We start from the raw sequence: 17,989 nt of genomic DNA, 5'->3' as shown, positions 1-17,989 counted from the left end.
ACTGATGTATTCAGAAATTCCAGCGTAATATTTTTCCATAGTTTTTGTTGTTAACTCATGCCTTTATATGTGTGTACGTATATGTACATCTGTGTTTTTATTAAAAGAAAACATCTATTTATGTAAAGGTAAATTTATTTTTTTACAGTGTAGTATCTGAAGGATATAGTAGTTGACAGTGAAGTCTAGAAAAATACACAGCTGAAAAAGACCATCTCTTTTTGAATGATGGTATTGCATGTTAAGAGTAGTTCATGTCCTGTATACTAGGATTCAGAGTACATTGACAGCAGCATTAGTCAACTGTTTTTTTGCATACAGAAATCATGGCGTGAAGGTATGACCCATTATGATGACTACTTTCCAATTTTATGAACAGCATTGTTCTGTTTTTTGTTTGTTTGTTTGCTTTGTTTTGTTAACAGGTCATTAAAAACAACCTGAATCCTGTTTGGAGGCCCTTTAAAATCTCTCTCAATTCTCTGTGTTACAGTGACATGGATAAGTCGATCAAGGTAATGTGTATTAAATGTGTGCATAAATTAATGCATTAAAAATGGGAATATGTAATAAAGGGAAAATGTGTTATTCTAGTTATTGCTTCTTTTTGTTTCAAATTTAATTGGAAGTATTAGGTTTCTTATTTGAAAGATACATGTGCATGTTTTAGAGGTGAAAAAAAGCAAACATTTGTGATGCATCGTCTGGTAGAAGTTGGTCTTTAAAAGTCTGGGAAACCAGTGGAACACAAGTATCTTTGAAATGTCCAATTCAGTTTCTTATTCTGTTTGTACAGTTCTAGGATTGCATCAACCAATATTGCTGGTGTTAAGATATTATATAGTGAAAGATGCATGTTAAAGGCTAGTATATGCTTTATTCTATGTAATGGATCTTGTAATACTTTGTTACTGCCCAATATAGCTGACATAACAGATGTGGACCAGATATAATTTGTGAATACCAGTTTTAGCAACCTTTTTTCCTCATATCAAACTGGACTTTCTGTCAAAAGATGAACCAAACCTTTAAGGGTGGAATTGAAGCTAAATAACCAATCAAAATGCCATTTAAGCTCTTTGATAGAAACCTGTTATTTTAGAATTTGAAAAAGAAAACAAAAAACCCAAATGAAATAAATCACTATACTTGCTGTTCTTCCTCTGGGAAGGAAAACTTCCTTCATGTCACATGCATGATTTGCATGTGACAGATATTGGTCATATGACTTGAGGCAGTCCTAGAAAATGCTTAGCAGCCACAGGGATCTGGGTGTTACACGCACCTAGATGGATCTAAATACATCTTTATAGAGGAGACTAATGAGCAACTTTACAAGCCCAGAACCTGCTTCCCTTACTGCTTCCATGTTTTCTCACTCATTTATTTCTGCTTCCCTTTTCCCCAAATTAGCTGTGACAGCTCTTAAATCTCCATATACTGTAAATATATTTCTCTTTCAGTAAGCAACCATACTAGAAGTATAGACCATTGATCTAAATGTATCTATAAAGAGTTATTCTCGGCTCTGCCATCATTTTAATAAAGTCTGTTTTGTCAAATCTTACCTCAGAAGTGTAGGTTTATGTCCAGAGGAAATAGACTTGACTTGGAATAGTGGTCCTGAAGACAGGCAGTAGGATTATGCCTTAACTTAGAAATTCAGGAGCTATCACTTCAAACCTTAAAATGCAAACTTGTGTTATAATGTTATTGAAGGATTAAACAGTACTTTTAACACTTTTATACGCACACAGTTGCATGCGTAATGGGCTGTTTGTCATAGTAAGTAAAACCTGCAATTTTTCCATGAGTGGCTTTTCACCTCTTTAATGTCTTAGTTTGTGTATTCCCAGCAATACACAAACCAAGGTAATTTTTTATCTTCTGGATTCATTTTTATGTTCCATGTGAGTGTATTTGCACTCAGTGAAGTTTTTGTGTGTTGAAAATGTGAGCCTTTCATCTGGAGCAAGCATGCCTAGTTCTGCTGGGAGAAATATATGTGTACAAGTTTATCCCATGGTTCCACAGCACCACTGTGTGTCCAGAGAAACATACATGCAAAAAATAGTTTCTCTCTTGTCTGGAATAAGTATTAAAAATTGGCTTAGATGGGTCAAATATGTCAAGCAAAACAAACTTTGATGTCCTTGAAACAAAAAGGAAATAACTCTAACAGGTGTCCTAACTATTGACTCAGGAAATGTTTTCAGTTTTAAAATTCAGATACTGAAACACTTGGCTGAGTATTTGATTGGCATAATTTATGACATTCAGAAGAATTTACATAGCATCTGCTGTGAACATTAATTAGTCTGTTGGTTGTGTAGCTGCTTCTGTGAGATTTCAGTTGCTGTTCAGTGCATGTGCATGCATTTATTTTTTAGTGCATTCAAAATGTGTTAGGAGTAGTGCAAACTGCAACAGGCGTGTTCTGTGCAGTAGAACTCCCAATCTACACATCACATTTTGTACTTCAACATTACTGTTTGTTTTCAGAAGCTTAATTTCTTTCAGAAGCTCAAGGGTGTGTTGAAGTTGTTTGTTTTACTTTTTTATTTCTAACTGAAGTGTTCAAATAATTGGTTAAATTGTTTCTTGAATATAAGGTACAATATTTTCAGTCTTGGAACATGGACATGAGCTGTTCTGTTTCAGCCATACATACTCTGACAGTTTTTCTTGAAGTTTGTTTAGATTCCAGATAGTGTGGGATCCCTACTTTGACTCTTGATTTATTATTGTTACTACTTATCATCATTATTAAATTAATACTTTGATTTGTTTAAGTTAGCTAGCATGTCTGTGTTGCTGAACTGAAATAGAATATCAGAAGTAGATGGAATGAACATGTGCTTTTATAGATAAACAACCAGCCTTTTATATAGAAATGCAGTTGGATCACATTCTTAAAGAGGGAAAAAAGTCTTTTTCTAATTTCTTCTGCTTTTTTGGTAGATTAGGCTGTTAAAAGATGTATTGATTGAATAGTAAACCTTGACAATAAACTCCTAACACAGGAAAAGAGATTTTTAGTTGATATTCAGATCCACGACATGGGGATCATAGTTTTAACAGATCCACTGTTTAAATTTGCTAATCTTAAAAAAAAAAAAAAATCAAATGTTGTTTCTAGATTTAGGGCTGAACCTTCATATGCTTATAAATACTGGGTTACTTTGTGGATTAATAAAGTAGTATAGAAATGTTACCAAAACTCTCATGATTGCTAAATAACTGATTTGCTAATTGTTTAGCTGGCTGCTCAGATGCATGATGAGTGTAAAAAAACCCTTTTTTCTACTCTTCCCAACACCCCATTACTCTCAAAGATTTCAATGCGAGGAAAAACTCTGTGATGCTTGGGTTTGCCCTTGCAGTGTTTATTGGTTTTGTAAGGCCATATCTGTCACTAACACTATTGCTTCATTCTAGGTTGAATGCTATGACTATGATAATGACGGGTCTCATGATCTCATAGGAAGTTTTCAAACGACAATGTCAAAACTGAAGGAAGCATCTCGGTCCTCACCAGTAAGTCTTACATAAGCTGCCTATGTCTTGATTAGATGTTTTAGTCATTTTGGAGTAAAACGTGTCACTTGACTTGCAGGTGTTGAAGTTGTGTTAGGCTACACTTTAATAATAGGCTACTATAGTTGAGACCAAATCATCATTTACATTATACATCCATTTTCCTAGGATTAATATCTTGGTTACAGTTTTTAGTATTACATAGCTAAATACAACAGCACAAATTTCACTAATCATAAAAATACAGAAATAAAAAAAAAAAAAAAAAGATTGTTAAAAGACAGAATGCAGCACAAATTTAACTACAGTTAAAAGGCCAAAACTTGTACTGTTATTTTCAGGTTTTACCGAGTCCTTTATTTTTAAAGTGTGGTACTTGTCAATTATCATGCATACATTGATGTTTATGAAAAAAAATCAGTATTTATGCTACTGCAGAAAATGCAACTGAATATGTTAGTCTGGGTGGCTCTTCTTTAATATTGCTCTTCCTAATCCTACAGACTCTAGCAATTTGCAAACCTTTTAATAGGCATGGCTTACCTGCAGAAGATAAAAGTTTGCATAACCACCTTAACATAGAAGCACATACTTGATTTCAAACTGTGCATTTCCTGTGCAGTGTGAAGTGTGTTGTGTAAAGGCTCCTTGAGAATACAAATATCAATTTTTACTGCACTCTTAATACTGTAATAGGTGCAGTCTCTTTTGAGTTTAAAGAAGAGGTATTTTAAGTTATAATCTTTGCCTATGCTGGTTTTGGAAATGACTTAAGAAAGTTGTTTTGATAAGAACTGTGGCCATACCTACTCTAATCCTGTGTGATCTGATTAATTTGTTGTCTGTAAAATATTTCTAGTGGACATTAGAACTTTATATACCCTAAGTGTGATCTTTTACTCCCAGAATTCTGACATCAGTTGCACCTGTTGGAGATTTGGCACAACTTTCTTCAAGTTTACTTGAGGCAAGCATAGATGTGACTGTATCATCAGTTGCTGAAAAAGCTGATCTCGTATGACTGAAAGGGATAGGAAGCTTTTAATTATCTGGAGAACTGCTTGTTTTAGTGTGGGGTGTTTTTTCTCCTTCCCGTAAGGTGTATCTTTTCCCCAAGCATCCTGTCAGCAAGCATTGGTTGGAGGATTATAAAATGTAGTTGAAGGATTCTCAATGCTGCTGTGTATCTGTTACTAGTGAATACCTCACCAAATGACACAGTACAAAAGCAAGTCCCTGAAAGACAATTTCTGTCACATAGAAGTGATGCTAGTGGTGAAATGTCTAATAAAAGAGGGTAAGCAGAGGCATGTAGAACTTCTCAGGTCTTGACCTTGTTAGTGCATTTTTTCACTTGAAACCAATTGCAAGATCTCTTTGTAAAAAATTAGCTTAAGCCAAGCAGCGGAACCTGTTCCTGTCAGTGAGCCAGAAGGCATGTCTAGAATTCTGCTTCAGACTGTTCATGAACCAGACACGCTGACTGTTGTGCCATCATGACTTTATGATGGCAGGAGCTGCTTAACCTGGCTAGCTGTCTCTTGTTAAGGTATTGGTTTAGTTGATAAAGCCTCGACAACTGATTCTGGAAAACTTAAACATATAGCTCTTATTTCATATGTTACTGCCACAGCTGCTGAAAACAGTGATGCTTTGTTTGATTGGCCATGTCTTTACCAGAATCCTCAGAGGGGAAATAGTACAGAATTTCTTTGTCCAAACAAAAATATTACTAAACTTCTGGGTAAGAGAGGATTTCTGTCCTGATAATGATTTGTTTTTCCTCTTGCTTATATTGGGCAGGCTAGGTTTAATTTTCCTTGATTGTGAAATGAACTGCATTTTTAAACAAGCTCAAAGTATCAGTTCTTGAATAAAGGATTATTAAATTTGTTGCATAAATGATATTATAGTGCCTTTGTTGGATTTATTTGCATTCATGCAGATTGAATTTGAGTGCATCAATGAAAAGAAAAGACAGAAGAAGAAAAACTACAAAAACTCTGGCATTGTGAGCGTTAAGCATTGTGAGGTCAGTCATATATTTTGCTATGACTCTGTTTTTTAAAGTATAATAACTCTCATCTAATCTCTCTTCGCCTTCAAACTGTAAGAAACTTTAAAATGTCTGTCAGTTCCAGATACAGTAAGTATTTAAGAGACTGATTCATATAAGGAGACAAATTGACAGCTGAATCACATATGTCTTCCCATGCCACACACTTTCTCTTGAAGTTGCCATTTCTGTGGCAAAGGTCACTTAGCAGTTTGTACGGTCATTCCTTAACCCCTGCATTTCCCAACTCACTGTTTTATGGTGAATTAAAATTGTGTAACTCTGTCATATGGTGTTTTGTAAATGGTAGTCTTTTTGGAGCAGCTTTGTTGTCTACCTGTAATTTTGTAAAAGACTTGATTCTGATGCACTGAGCAAATGCTGACACATACTGCCGATATCCTCATTGCAGGGGTGGGTAGGATAGCTGTAGAGTAAAACTAGTGCTTTTCATGGTAAAGATAAATCTCGAACCTCAGAAGTTGCTGCAATAATACTTGCTTGTTTTTTCCCATTGAAAACCCAACATTTCTCTCTTCTATTTTTAGATCATTGTAGAATGTACATTCCTTGATTACATCATGGGGGGGTGTCAGCTGAATTTCACAGTAAGTTAAGTCATTTATATGAAATAGCTTTTGAGTTTTGGAACAGACTGAAATACAGAATTGATTGCCTGCGCTCTTCATTTGATGATTGCATTTTGCCAGAGTGCATCTACAGTGTTTAGAAAAAAATATTTTCTTTACATATGGCACAAAGTACCTGTAGTTATGTTTGTTAGGAACTAGCTATGCTGTGTGGATGGAGACCAAGGAGAAATTTACAGTTCTTTGAAAGCAACATACAGAGGTCATCATATGGGTTAGGACCTTTAAATTATGTAATTTGTGAACCAAATGCAGCGCAAATAACAGTAAGATGTCTTTACCCTAGTAATAAGCCTCATCACCAAAGCAGAGAAGACCCACTGAAGTCAGAGAGAGAACTCTAGGCTTCTGTGGTACCCGACTAGTTGTACTTCTGAGAGGAAAGATGTATGTAGCAAGATACAGAATGAAATCAATTTAACAGTTTTTGAAGAGCTGCTGTGAATAGTAACTGAAAGTAAACACAGTGGAAACCTGACAGGTTGCCCAGAGAAGCTGTGGATACCCCATCCCTGGAAGTGTTCAAGGCCGAGTTGAATGGGGATCTCAGCAACCTGGTTTAGTAAAAGCTGTTCCTGCCCACGGCAGGCAGACTGGAACTAGATGATCTTTTTGGTCCCTTCCAACCCAACCCATTCTATGATTCTGTGATTCAAATGAAAGTAATTTCAGCCCTTCCGAAGAGATGCAGAGCTTTTGCTGGTTTTGTAGTGGCATTGTTTTAAGAGTGTTAATATTCAAGAAACCTGAATCGAAGTGTTGTGTCTGTTAGATTTGTAGATGTCCTCCGAACTACTGTTTTCAACTGTTCCATGATTTTCACTTTGGCTTTGCCAGAGATATGAAAAGTAATTTTAGCCTCAACAGCAATCAGACCTAAATATTGCATTTGACAGGTGGGGATAGATTTTACAGGCTCCAACGGAGACCCTCGCTCTCCAGACTCTCTGCATTACCTCAGCCCTAATGGAGTTAATGAATACCTAACAGCCATTTGGTCTGTAGGAATGGTCATTCAGGATTATGATGCGTAAGTGTTAAATTCTTACTTGGGTCTTTTTTTAGATATGTTTAGATTTTTATGGTAGTTCGTTAAATCAGTGTTGAAGGTGCCTGCAGATATATTGGAATGAAACTGTTTAGCTACAATATAGAGCTAAAAATAATAATCACTGCACAGTCGTATAATCACAAACATAAACTTGTGTTTACAGCAGATATGCAAGGCTTTTCATCTCTGATGTAAAGAGCAACACTGATTTAAATAAATGATTTTGTTCTTTTTAATTTGGTGCTAAAGACTAGTTTTGGTCCTATAAACAACTACAAGGGGGAACTTCCATTTTTAATTTTGCCTCTTAATAAAGAACATTTTTGTGCTGAAAGCAGCACTGATAGTGAATGTTACTGAACTATGGCAGCTTTCATAGGAAGGCACTGACTTAATTTTCTTTAAAATTGCTTTTTTAGAGATAAGATGTTTCCAGCCTTTGGGTTTGGTGCACAAATTCCTCCTTCCTTTCAGGTAATGGAATATGTAAATGCAATACATAAGACAGCTGAAAGAGCTCACTTCAGGAGGAGACCACATGCACAGTCCTAACTATGTCTTTTGTGTATTGACAGGTATCTCATGAGTTCCCAATAAATTTTAACCCTTCGAACCCATTCTGTAGTGGTAAGTCTGAGAGTAACATCAGGCCTAGAGAATGAAATGGCTAAGGTGAAGGAATAAAAACTCTTGAAAAGTGAACTGAAGCATGCTGTTCTAAGTAAATAATTAGTTTAGTCTTGTGGCCGGAAACAATTGTATGACCAATTTCCTGGTTATGGGAAATAGCATTGCATCTGTCTTCTGTAATGATTTGTGAAACAAGTGTTTTAAACAGCTGGGCACGGAGCTGGGAACAGTTTTTTTGTGTTGTCAAGCTACTATATTTCACTGCTGGTATGGAGTTTTCTGGTTTGAGTGTGATGCTGCTGATGCCTGTTCAGTGTGGCCTCTCTGGTCACACGACTAACTACCACGAGCTGCCAGGTGAAGAGAACTGTTGTAATTCAGTTACACGCACCTGAGTGTATAGTATTTGGCCTTTCTGTTCACATAAAGCCACTCATGTTATACATGGTCCTTAAGCATTGGTTAAGCAGAAAGCCACCATTGTTCATGAATTGTTTATTTTTTTCATCATGATTAGTTTTAGATCTTTGTGTTATCTCTTCAATTAAGTAATTTATACAGCTTTAGGAACACTGAGTGCTTCAAAATGTCCTAATTCTAATAGGAAAAAAATAATATGATCCATTTCTGTTCTCTAGGGATCCAAGGCATTGTTGATGCATATCGGGCTTGTCTTCCTCAAGTGAAGTTATATGGACCAACAAATTTTTCTCCAATTATAAATCATGTGGCAAGATTTGCTGCTGCAGCTACACAACAGCAAACAGCATCTGTAAGTTCTTTATCATACCATGTGCATTTTTCTTACTTTTTTATTTCCCTTCTGTTTTTCTCCTTTAATCTTTTAAGTGTACTTGTTTCAACAGCTTGTCATTTGCCTTGTGAGTTAGTGTTTGTTACCCTTAAAACAAGATCAAAGCTACTGTTTTTTTGCAGATTGTACGCAATAACCCTCTCATAAATTAACTAAATAAACTCTTCAGAACTGAAGTATCAAGTTAAAAATACACAACACCTTTATGGTATCTTCTGTTCAAAGTTCCTGCAGTTCTATACAGGTGTTAAAATCTAATTTAAGCCTTTACACACAAAAGAGTGATTTAATCTCAGGTGAGAAAAATCAGCTAGATCTTGTTTCACATTAGATAGCTGAGAGAGAGTATTAACTAAGGTAGTAAAGAAATGGGTGATATAGCTTCTGACACCCAGTTGCCAACACAGATAATTAAGTGTCTGTACTATAAAGCTGTAGGTCCTTTCACTGCCCAAATTAGTAGGCATATTCAAGTTGGAGTGAGTGGGCTTCTGTAGGTGAGCAGCTGTTTCTTTGCAGTTTTCTACAGGGGACAATCATCTTTGGGTGATCTTGACAGTGTTTAAGCCGTTAACCATTTCAATCTCAGATAGATGCCTTGGTAGTTAACTTCATAAAGCAACTAGAAAATGTAATTGAAAGAATTTGAAAATATGATGTGAAAAAGTGATGTTTTTCAGCATGAAAGATGTGGTTTGGTATTTTCAGGATGCTGTAATGAAGTCAAGGATAACGTTTTATAAAGGCATTGATAGACCAGAGAGGAAACAAGTTTTAGAGGTGTTATCTGTCCAAAATCTCAATAAACTGCCTTCTGTCTCAGGACAAATAATTGGAAAAGAAGTTAACTGTTGGTTTGTCTGGGGATGTTGAAGAGGAGAAGGGTGATACCATTGGGTTTTTGGGAGGTGACTGTTTAAAGATGACTTCTTTTTAAAGATTAATTCTCTTAAAAGGTTATGTTGTCCCTAAAACTTTCTTGAGATTGTACAGATAAAGCCTGACTAAAACTTAGATGTTTGATTGTAAAATTCAGTGAGCACATTGAATTTGCTCAATGTAACAACAGTATGTAGTCTGTATGTGCATTTTTCTAAGTGTACGTGCCCAGGTGTTTGCTATTTCTTTACCATAACATGGTGTTTATTGATTTGACAGCAATACTTCATACTTCTGATCATAACGGATGGTGTGATAACAGACCTTGATCAAACTCGAACTGCCATAGTTAATGCTTCAAAATTGCCCATGTCCATTATCATTGTTGGTGTTGGAGGAGCAGACTTTGATGCTATGGAGTTTCTTGATGGTGACAATGGAGTTCTTAGGTCCTCATCAGGAGAACCAGCTGTCAGAGACATTGTCCAGTTTGTGCCATTCAGGAAGTTCCAAAATGTAAGTAATCTTAATGTTATGCTTAATAAATATTATAGAGGTATACTGGGTTTGCTAGGATATCCTACATATAGTGCTAAGCTTTTGTAGTCTCCAAGATGAATTCTGAAATAAATCTTTAACAAATGGTTAAAAAACCCCCAAACAACAAACAAAGAACAGAAGACTTCAACATCTGTAGAATTTCCATTTAGGTGAGCTGATTTGTGTTGAAAAAGACTCCGTTTCTGGTCCCAGCACTGCATTTCTGACTAGTTGTTGCAGGCAAATGACCTTTGGAGAAAACTGTCAGACTTGATTAAACAAAGGGATGTGTTTTTAATTTGGGAGGAAGAACTTATTGTGGTTTTGTTCTTATGGTAGTATTTTTTTTCTAGTGGATGTCCATTTGTGAATGTGGCTTAGTCTCACATTTTAGTGCAGCTTTAAAATTCAAGGCTGAATCAGGGAGGTCATAATCAGTAGTGGTGATACTTTTTATTTTCATTGAAGCAAATATGCAAAAAAAGAAAAGTGGTGAAAGAACAGACTTGATATTTTTTAATTTCTGTAAAAGCCATTAAAATATGTGAAGGCTAACTGAGGACTACTGTTAAATGTCATATTGTTTGAAGCTGTTGATTAAAATAAAAAACACCAAAGCTTCCTTAGGATGGGCAAAGTCGATAATTTATTTCCATACTAGTATGTTCTAATTTTGTTGTGTTTCTTAATACTAACCCTGTTAATACTCCTTACATATTATTTTGGCTTTGTGTTTTTGTTTTTGCTGTTGATACAAATTCATTATTTAATCTCAGAGCAACTCAAGGCAAACTGAAAGGAGAAAGAGAGCAAAATCAGCATAGAATATGCTGACCAAATAATGCACTTGAATGTAGATTTAGCTAGCATCCATATTTAGTATAAAATTATATATTCAAATGCTCTCAGTTTCTAAAAAAATGGATTTTTTTTCCCCGTACACTTAATTTTACATTAAAAACAGTGTCTCCAGAAGAATTATTTGATAAAAATACAGTTACTGTTGATGAGACTTGGTGAAAAAATTGCAGATGATTCAGACAAGTCCCTGAAGGGTCATCTTAATCAGATAGTGGAATTATGCTTACATGGCTATAATCTGATGTCTGCACTGTATATTTCTTGTGAAAAAAGGGACCTTCAGACATGGCAGCTTTATGTGCACTCAGCTTCTGTTACTGTGATGAAATAAGTCATGTGATTCCTGGTAACAGGAGAGAGAAGGTAGAGATGTCAGGGAAGCTTTCATCTGTCACACGAGGGCACTGTGTAAAGTCCTTTGTATAATGTCAGACTTTAAATTGGCTGAGTAGAGGAGGTGCTTGTTACTTGTCTTAGCGTCTCTGTTAACAGTTGGTGGAAACTGAAACTTGATGTTCTTTTTTTTATAAGTCTCCAAAAGAAGCCCTGGCACAGTGTGTCCTGGCAGAAGTCCCTCAGCAAGTGGTGAACTACTTCAGCACCTACAAACTGCAACCTCCTAACAATCCTGCTGCAAAGTGAATGGGCTGAGCAGAGGACCTGAGACTTTATGCTTGCTTTTCTTGCTCTGTCTACAGACTTTGGTTCTCAAGATACTTCTGTGTACATGTACACACACCTCTGTATGGTAATGTCTGTTAGCTAGAAATCACTTTGCCAAGTGTGCCTTTTAAGGGCCAAAAATGTAATGGTGTTAATATTTGCTGTTGATTTGAGAGGTAGTGCTTACATGGATACATTTTTATTTTGAAAAGTAAGAATAGAAAAAAGAAGTTGAATATGCAGAGAGAAGGAGAATGGCTGAAAGTGGAAGAGCTGCCTGTTTGGTAAATATGGCCAGTGGGAATGTTCAGTGACTTTTGTGCAGATAGCACTGAAGACTGCAGTTTCTCAGTGATCATAAAACCAGTCTGAAATTAAAAAGAGGGTATATCCCCACCAAAGCATGTGCACGAACAAATCTGGAATATTTCAGGCTTCTTTGTCTATTAGCCACCATAACAAAATTGTGTCATAATCAGACAAGTGCCTCAGAGCGTTAAGGCCTTCCTTGCACACCTGCCTCACGTTTGCCACTTCAGTGCCTTTGGCCAATGCCTCAGATTCAGGGCTGTGTGAACATGAACCAAAGAAGTCATTAAAGTATATATTCTTTTATAGTATGCCCTCACTTACAGTAGTATGGGAATAACTAGGGTGAATGAAGATAAACCTCAAACATCTCAGAAGAATACTATTGACATTAGAGGGTACTACTGTAAGGGCTGTAAGATGTGTCTTAATGTGCAGTGTACTGGAAAATGAAAACTCCAAGTATTATTTTGGTAGGGGTTTTCTTTTGGGTTTTTTTCCCCCCATAAAACAGTGATGACTATTGATCTTCAAAGGCCTTTTTGTGAAATAGGAATCCACTTTTTGGTTAAAAAATTTCTTGTCTGATTTATGACTGTATATTTTCAGGCAAAGGCAGTTCTTCAAAGTGCTACCTATATCTGGTTTTTGTCATACTTTGAGTCATGCTGCTTTTTCATGAACCTACTAATGAAAAGTGCCTACAAAAAAGTTAGTATTCCCTGTTCCCTCCCTTTATGAAGACATAAGAAAGTCAAGTCTCTAAGCCCTAATCCTATAATCATACTGCATTGCTCTAGGGCAAACAATTTCTGGCTTATTTTATTGGCTTGAGGTTTCATCAATTACACTGAGTATAAATCATGTTGTTTGCTTAGTGGAAGCTTTCTTGTCCCCCAGTTGCACACTGCTTGCTGAGGATCCCTTCTGATCCTGTCACTGCCTGTAACGTAAGTGAATGTAGAGGTCACATTTATCACTTTGAAATGTCAATCTTGAACATTATACACATTTGAAGTGGTTTAGAGTTAGACGTCCAACTAATTTCATGTAAGAACAGAATGGACTAATGCTAAATTTAGCACGCTTGGACACTCAAGGTTGCACCAGGTCATTGTGTATGTGTGTATGTGACATACCAGGTTGTAGTGTATGGGACTTTTAGTTGCTGGAGCTGCTTTCTGTGGGTTTTGTTTCTTTTTTTTTTTTTTTTTACTCATATAATCCTGTCAAAAATCTGAATTCACATTAGCATTGATGGATGAAAGATATATGTATTGAGATTGTCTTATACAAGATAAATGACAGTTATCAATCAATGATGAATGGATATGCTATCTCCACTCTATTTTCCTTGGCAGAAGGGGGTCCTAAATACTTTCAATAGTGGAATACTAAGGAAGAAATTATGTTTCATATTAAGACAAGCTCTTTTTTCTAAAAATGTAATTCATGTATTTATGTAAAAAATCTATAATCATCCTTTTTTTATCAGTGTAGTACTAATCTGTTACTATTTTATATATAAATTATAATGAAGTGCCATATCAAATATGCAACACAAAATACTAAGATCAAGGAAGTTGTTATAATAAACCTAAATCACATTGTTGCAAATTAAGAGTGTATGATTTTGGAACAGTAAACTGTTTCACAGCTACCTGCTCCATACAGAGATAACTGGATGCAGTGTTAATGCTTTGTCTAGATTAATTGAAGTGGATGGGTATTATTAATAGGAGTACAGGATACTACTGAAGTTTCTCTGAGCTGTTTGCTAAAAATATAATGCTGCACCTGAGTTCTGTTGTCAATTCTGTTTAAAGTTGCCATGGAAGTGCATTTAAATGTGTTAGTAGGTATTATTATAGTAAGTATCTGCTTCATGCAAAAGAAAACCTTTTGTTTTGTCTGTATTTTATATATAAATTCTGAGTTTCTACAGTAGAGAATTCATTATCATTTATTAGAGAATTGCTCCCATGATCCTCAAGCTTAGGGAGTTAAATAGCATATCAATGACACCTAGTTCTTTATGTGCCCTATTCTGTGTAAAATGTGTATTTCAGACCTGACAGTGGCAGGAACCATTTTCCAGGTATAACATCTCTTAGAGATGTGCAGCTAATGCCTGTTGAAAACTTCCAAGGTAGACTGAAGCAATATCCTGAATCAAGAAATGAAGCAGATGGTGAGTCAAGGGGAAAGCTAGTTATTCTGTTGTTTTGCCTTTTGTTTTTTATGTATTTTTACGTGTAAAACCGAGTTATTAGCTTGTGAATGACAAGGCAAAATACTGTCAGTTTTGTAAAATGAATGTGCTTGTAGGTCACTGGCACCACCTTGTGATAAAAGTGATGTATGGCAGTCTTTGTCATTGGATGCTTTTTGCCATTTATCGGTCGTAATATAAATATGTACAGCAGAGAGCTAACCTGTAACCAGAATTTTTTACTTTTCTATGTATTTCAGTTCTGATGAAGTTAATTGATTTGCAATACCCTATGCATTAAAATGGTAATTTCAGTATGCTGTTCTGTTGTGCTTTTGTTTTCAGCATTTTCTGTGTAATGCTAAACGCTGCTTTTGTGGTTCCTGAGGTGAGTGTGCCACAGATTTATAACAAGTATCATCAGATAAGAGGAAAAATGCCTTTTCATTTAGTGTTTATGACTCTGCAGTGTATGTTTTGTTTTATAAATCATCTTATACTGGCTTTTAGCAAGGAGATATTCTGAAACTGGACAGATTTAGCTGTCACTGTTTCATACTCTGTGACACGTTACAGTTCTCCCATGCATGCCATTTCATACAATTATTATCAGGTTTTCCAAAAAGTTTTTCTGAACAGCATCTACATTTTATTTGGAGAGGCATGGAGATTTGATTATTTGTACTTTTCAAATACATTATCCTATTCCATCCTTCAGTTTCTTTATATTCAGGTGTAGTCAAGTCTGAGGTACTTTACTGGGAAACAGAGATACTGGAGACATAGCGTTGCAGTGGAATTCGATGCCATACAGAACCTGAGTCAGTTCTGATAATTGGGAATTGTGTCTTCTGAGTGCACTAGAGTAATTCACTTGGCTTCTCCACCAGTCAAGAATCTACAGGGTAGAACTAGTTTGTGAAAGGATTTATTACAGCTTACATCTTGACCTTTCTTGTGTCATTCCTTCTGGTGAAAAACACTACAAACAGTTGCAACTTGGATTCATGGAACATTCTTGCCCCTGCCCACCCCCTAAAAATGGAGGAATTTTGGGAAGGGGAAAATACTCCAAAACCAGGAAGAAGGATGTCAGAGAAAACCAGATGGGTGTTACTTCTGTGTGGCCCTAACCTTCTGTACTGAGTTTGGGTCTGAGGAACTCTAGAGCTGTGTAACTTGGTAATCATACAGACAGGACTGTCAGGCTTTCCTGCAATCCTGGGCTGTTACGAGCTGTAGCAAAGCAGCAATTCATGGGATGTTCTGTCACTGCAGTGTAGCCCTCACTGCTGCAGCCTCAGCCCTTACTTTGTCATGTGTGTGAGTGTGTGATTGATGAACTTAAATAAGTTTGAAGTTACCTGGTAGCATTTTGTAGGCAAAAGGGAATCAGTTATTTTGCAATGAGAGCAAGCTTTACTCATTAGTATAAAAGTGTTAAAATATGGAGAGTTCTGTTTTTTTCCCCTTTTCATAATGTTTTGAGAAATCTCAAAAAAAAAAAAAAAAGATGTGAAACTATATATTGTAATGAATTCATAGATTGTTACTGTTCATAGAGGGTCCTCATCTGTGAAACAGTTCTGCAGTATTTCTGATTTTGAGATTTCATTGAGTCATTCCTGGATGTGCAATAGATGGGTAATTCTTTATGATGTAACGTAAAATTTTCTCCCTCTTTTATTTATTATTTTATTTATTTTCTCCCTCCTTTTATTTATTAAATAACAAGTAACATACAAATAAAGATGGTTCTTCCCACATAGCAGTGGAACCTTTGCCTCACTGCTGATGCAGCAGAACTATCTTTTTGAAAGGGAATTGGGTTTTTGTCATACACTTTTTTGCCATGTACATGTCAAAAACTGCATTTGTGGAATATGTAACATACAGAATTCAGTCATCCAGCTTCTACTCAGGCAAACTTCCAGCTGATTCTGGTTGAGCTGCTAGTGTTTTCTTTGATTAGAGAAGTTGAAAGGCTCTAAAGTACAGATGTACCGAATGTGTAGCTTGCAGAGTCATATATAGCCTGCAAAGTGAATGCCTGATTTTGTCATGGTGCATTCCTTGGTTGGCTGGTCAGCTGAGGAGCCGTGAAGCCTGCCCTTACAATGTCTTGGCTCAGCCTCTGCATAATGTTTTTAGTTCACAAAACTGTTCATCCAATGAGGTCTGAAAGCAAATAGGGAAAGAGAGGAGATGCGAACCCAGGGAAGAGAAAAAAGTAACTGAGAATTAAATTTAAACATAGCTTCAGCCTTTTGTTTAATACTGCATCTGGCACTGTGATGAGTTGATGGAGAAGGCTGACAGTGTGGGAGCTCCTTGTTAGGATGCTGTATCCCTTTCAGCTGTGGCACTCAGGTGTAGCTCACAGGTGTGATGTAGCTCAGCCAGAATGCAAGGATAAACAAGAGAGGGAAGAGAAAAAACAAAAACAAGAGAGAGGAAGAGAAAAGGGAGAGCACAGATCAAACAAGAAACAAGTGGTCCTGAAATACAATCTAAGCTCTAATTCCTAGGACACCCGTTCTCTCTTCAGAATCAAGGTTAAGAATGTAAATAATTTATTCCATTGTGCCAGGAGAGGAGGGAAAGAAGAAGAGGAGCTGGAGTAGATTTTTCTCATGGGTAGTCTCTACTTTTATCTTCTGTATCCAAAAGCAATGTCACACCAGCCCTGAATTCAGAAGCTTGAATTCAGCAAGACAATAGATGGGGCCACAACACAAAGCATCATCTATTTCTTTTGTGTCTCTTTAATTTCAACTTTAAGGATCTCTCCTTCTCCTGCTCTGGGGGACGGTGACATGCTAATGATCAGAGACTCCTTACTGGCTCGTCTCTGCGTAACTGCAGGCTTAGCATCTGCCTTTGGCTCTTTCTTTGGAGCAGGGGGTGCAGAGGAGGCAGCAGGCTTCTCAGACATCTTCTCCTCTTCTTTAGGCTTAGTCTCCATTTCAGCTTCCTAGAAACAAGAAGTTTAATGTTTTCCAATACTGCAGGAGAAATTCTGGAAGTAATTCTATTCTGTATATGCCATGGAAGGGCACAGCATGGCAACTGTTATTAATGGTATGCAACATTATGTAAGTTTCTATTTAGATGCTTGAGAATCAGTTTCTAAATGACAAATGTAATTTCAGAATTAGAATATCAGTGTAAAACCCAGGAAAAGCTTGTGGATTATAGTATCTGCTTTTTACTAATATAGCGGGATGAAACAGGCCTGTTTTGGGGCACAGAACTCTTTCTCAGGTCTTACCTTACTTTATGCACTTACACTAGTGGAGAAAGAAAAAGTGTTACGTAAATCTTGGCATGCTTCCCACAGCCCCAATTCCTTGGCCAGGGGTATTTGCAATTAAGTTCACAAGTAATATTAAATTGAGCAATGTTTCTGCTCTAATCATAGTGTTGTAATCATTTGTGTGACCAAAGTTCTTTATTTAACTTAAATAAAACCTCAGCCAGTTCAGCTATAAAGAAAAGGATTCTGTCAACTTTGGGTAAATATGTAGAACTGAGCAGGTTCTTATTAACATTAACATTTCTCAGAATAGAGTATAATGTTGGAATTATTTTTTATCAGTTAAAATAATAGTTTTCTCATAAGTGCCATATATTAGTGATTTAATCAGTTTTGTCTGTGTGGTCTACACTTTACATTTTGTCTTCAGGATTTGTAACAACCAGAGATCTGACACTGAATTGGAAAGTTCACCATGTGCCCGAGTCAGCTGGATCAGATTACTGTGTTAAGATATTTTTGTATTTACTG

The 17,989-nt window shown here is 36.3% G+C and overlaps 1 protein-coding gene across 3 annotated transcripts in view; it reads left to right on the top strand.

The window, feature by feature from the left end:
* Positions 1 to 13,607, top strand: part of CPNE3 (copine 3) — a 49,095-nt gene extending 35,488 nt beyond the window's left edge. For all 3 annotated transcript variants that reach the window (XM_027900139.1, XM_027900140.1, XM_027900141.1), the window contains 10 exons: positions 426 to 515; positions 3,439 to 3,537; positions 5,483 to 5,569; positions 6,142 to 6,201; positions 7,140 to 7,273; positions 7,714 to 7,768; positions 7,870 to 7,921; positions 8,563 to 8,696; positions 9,897 to 10,133; positions 11,550 to 13,607. In XM_027900139.1, coding sequence (XP_027755940.1) covers positions 426 to 515; positions 3,439 to 3,537; positions 5,483 to 5,569; positions 6,142 to 6,201; positions 7,140 to 7,273; positions 7,714 to 7,768; positions 7,870 to 7,921; positions 8,563 to 8,696; positions 9,897 to 10,133; positions 11,550 to 11,660 — 1,059 coding nt within the window. In that variant the 3' untranslated portion in view covers positions 11,661 to 13,607. The remainder of the gene's footprint in view (positions 1 to 425; positions 516 to 3,438; positions 3,538 to 5,482; positions 5,570 to 6,141; positions 6,202 to 7,139; positions 7,274 to 7,713; positions 7,769 to 7,869; positions 7,922 to 8,562; positions 8,697 to 9,896; positions 10,134 to 11,549) is intronic.
* The last annotated feature ends 4,382 nt before the right edge of the window (positions 13,608 to 17,989 follow it).

Source organism: Empidonax traillii, unplaced genomic scaffold (assembly GCF_003031625.1).
Source record: "Empidonax traillii isolate 1590-97213 ecotype Southwest subspecies unplaced genomic scaffold, ASM303162v1 scaffold713:size524338, whole genome shotgun sequence".
Taxonomy (NCBI): Eukaryota; Metazoa; Chordata; class Aves; order Passeriformes; family Tyrannidae; genus Empidonax; species Empidonax traillii.
This window is presented reverse-complemented; position numbering and strand designations above follow the sequence as displayed.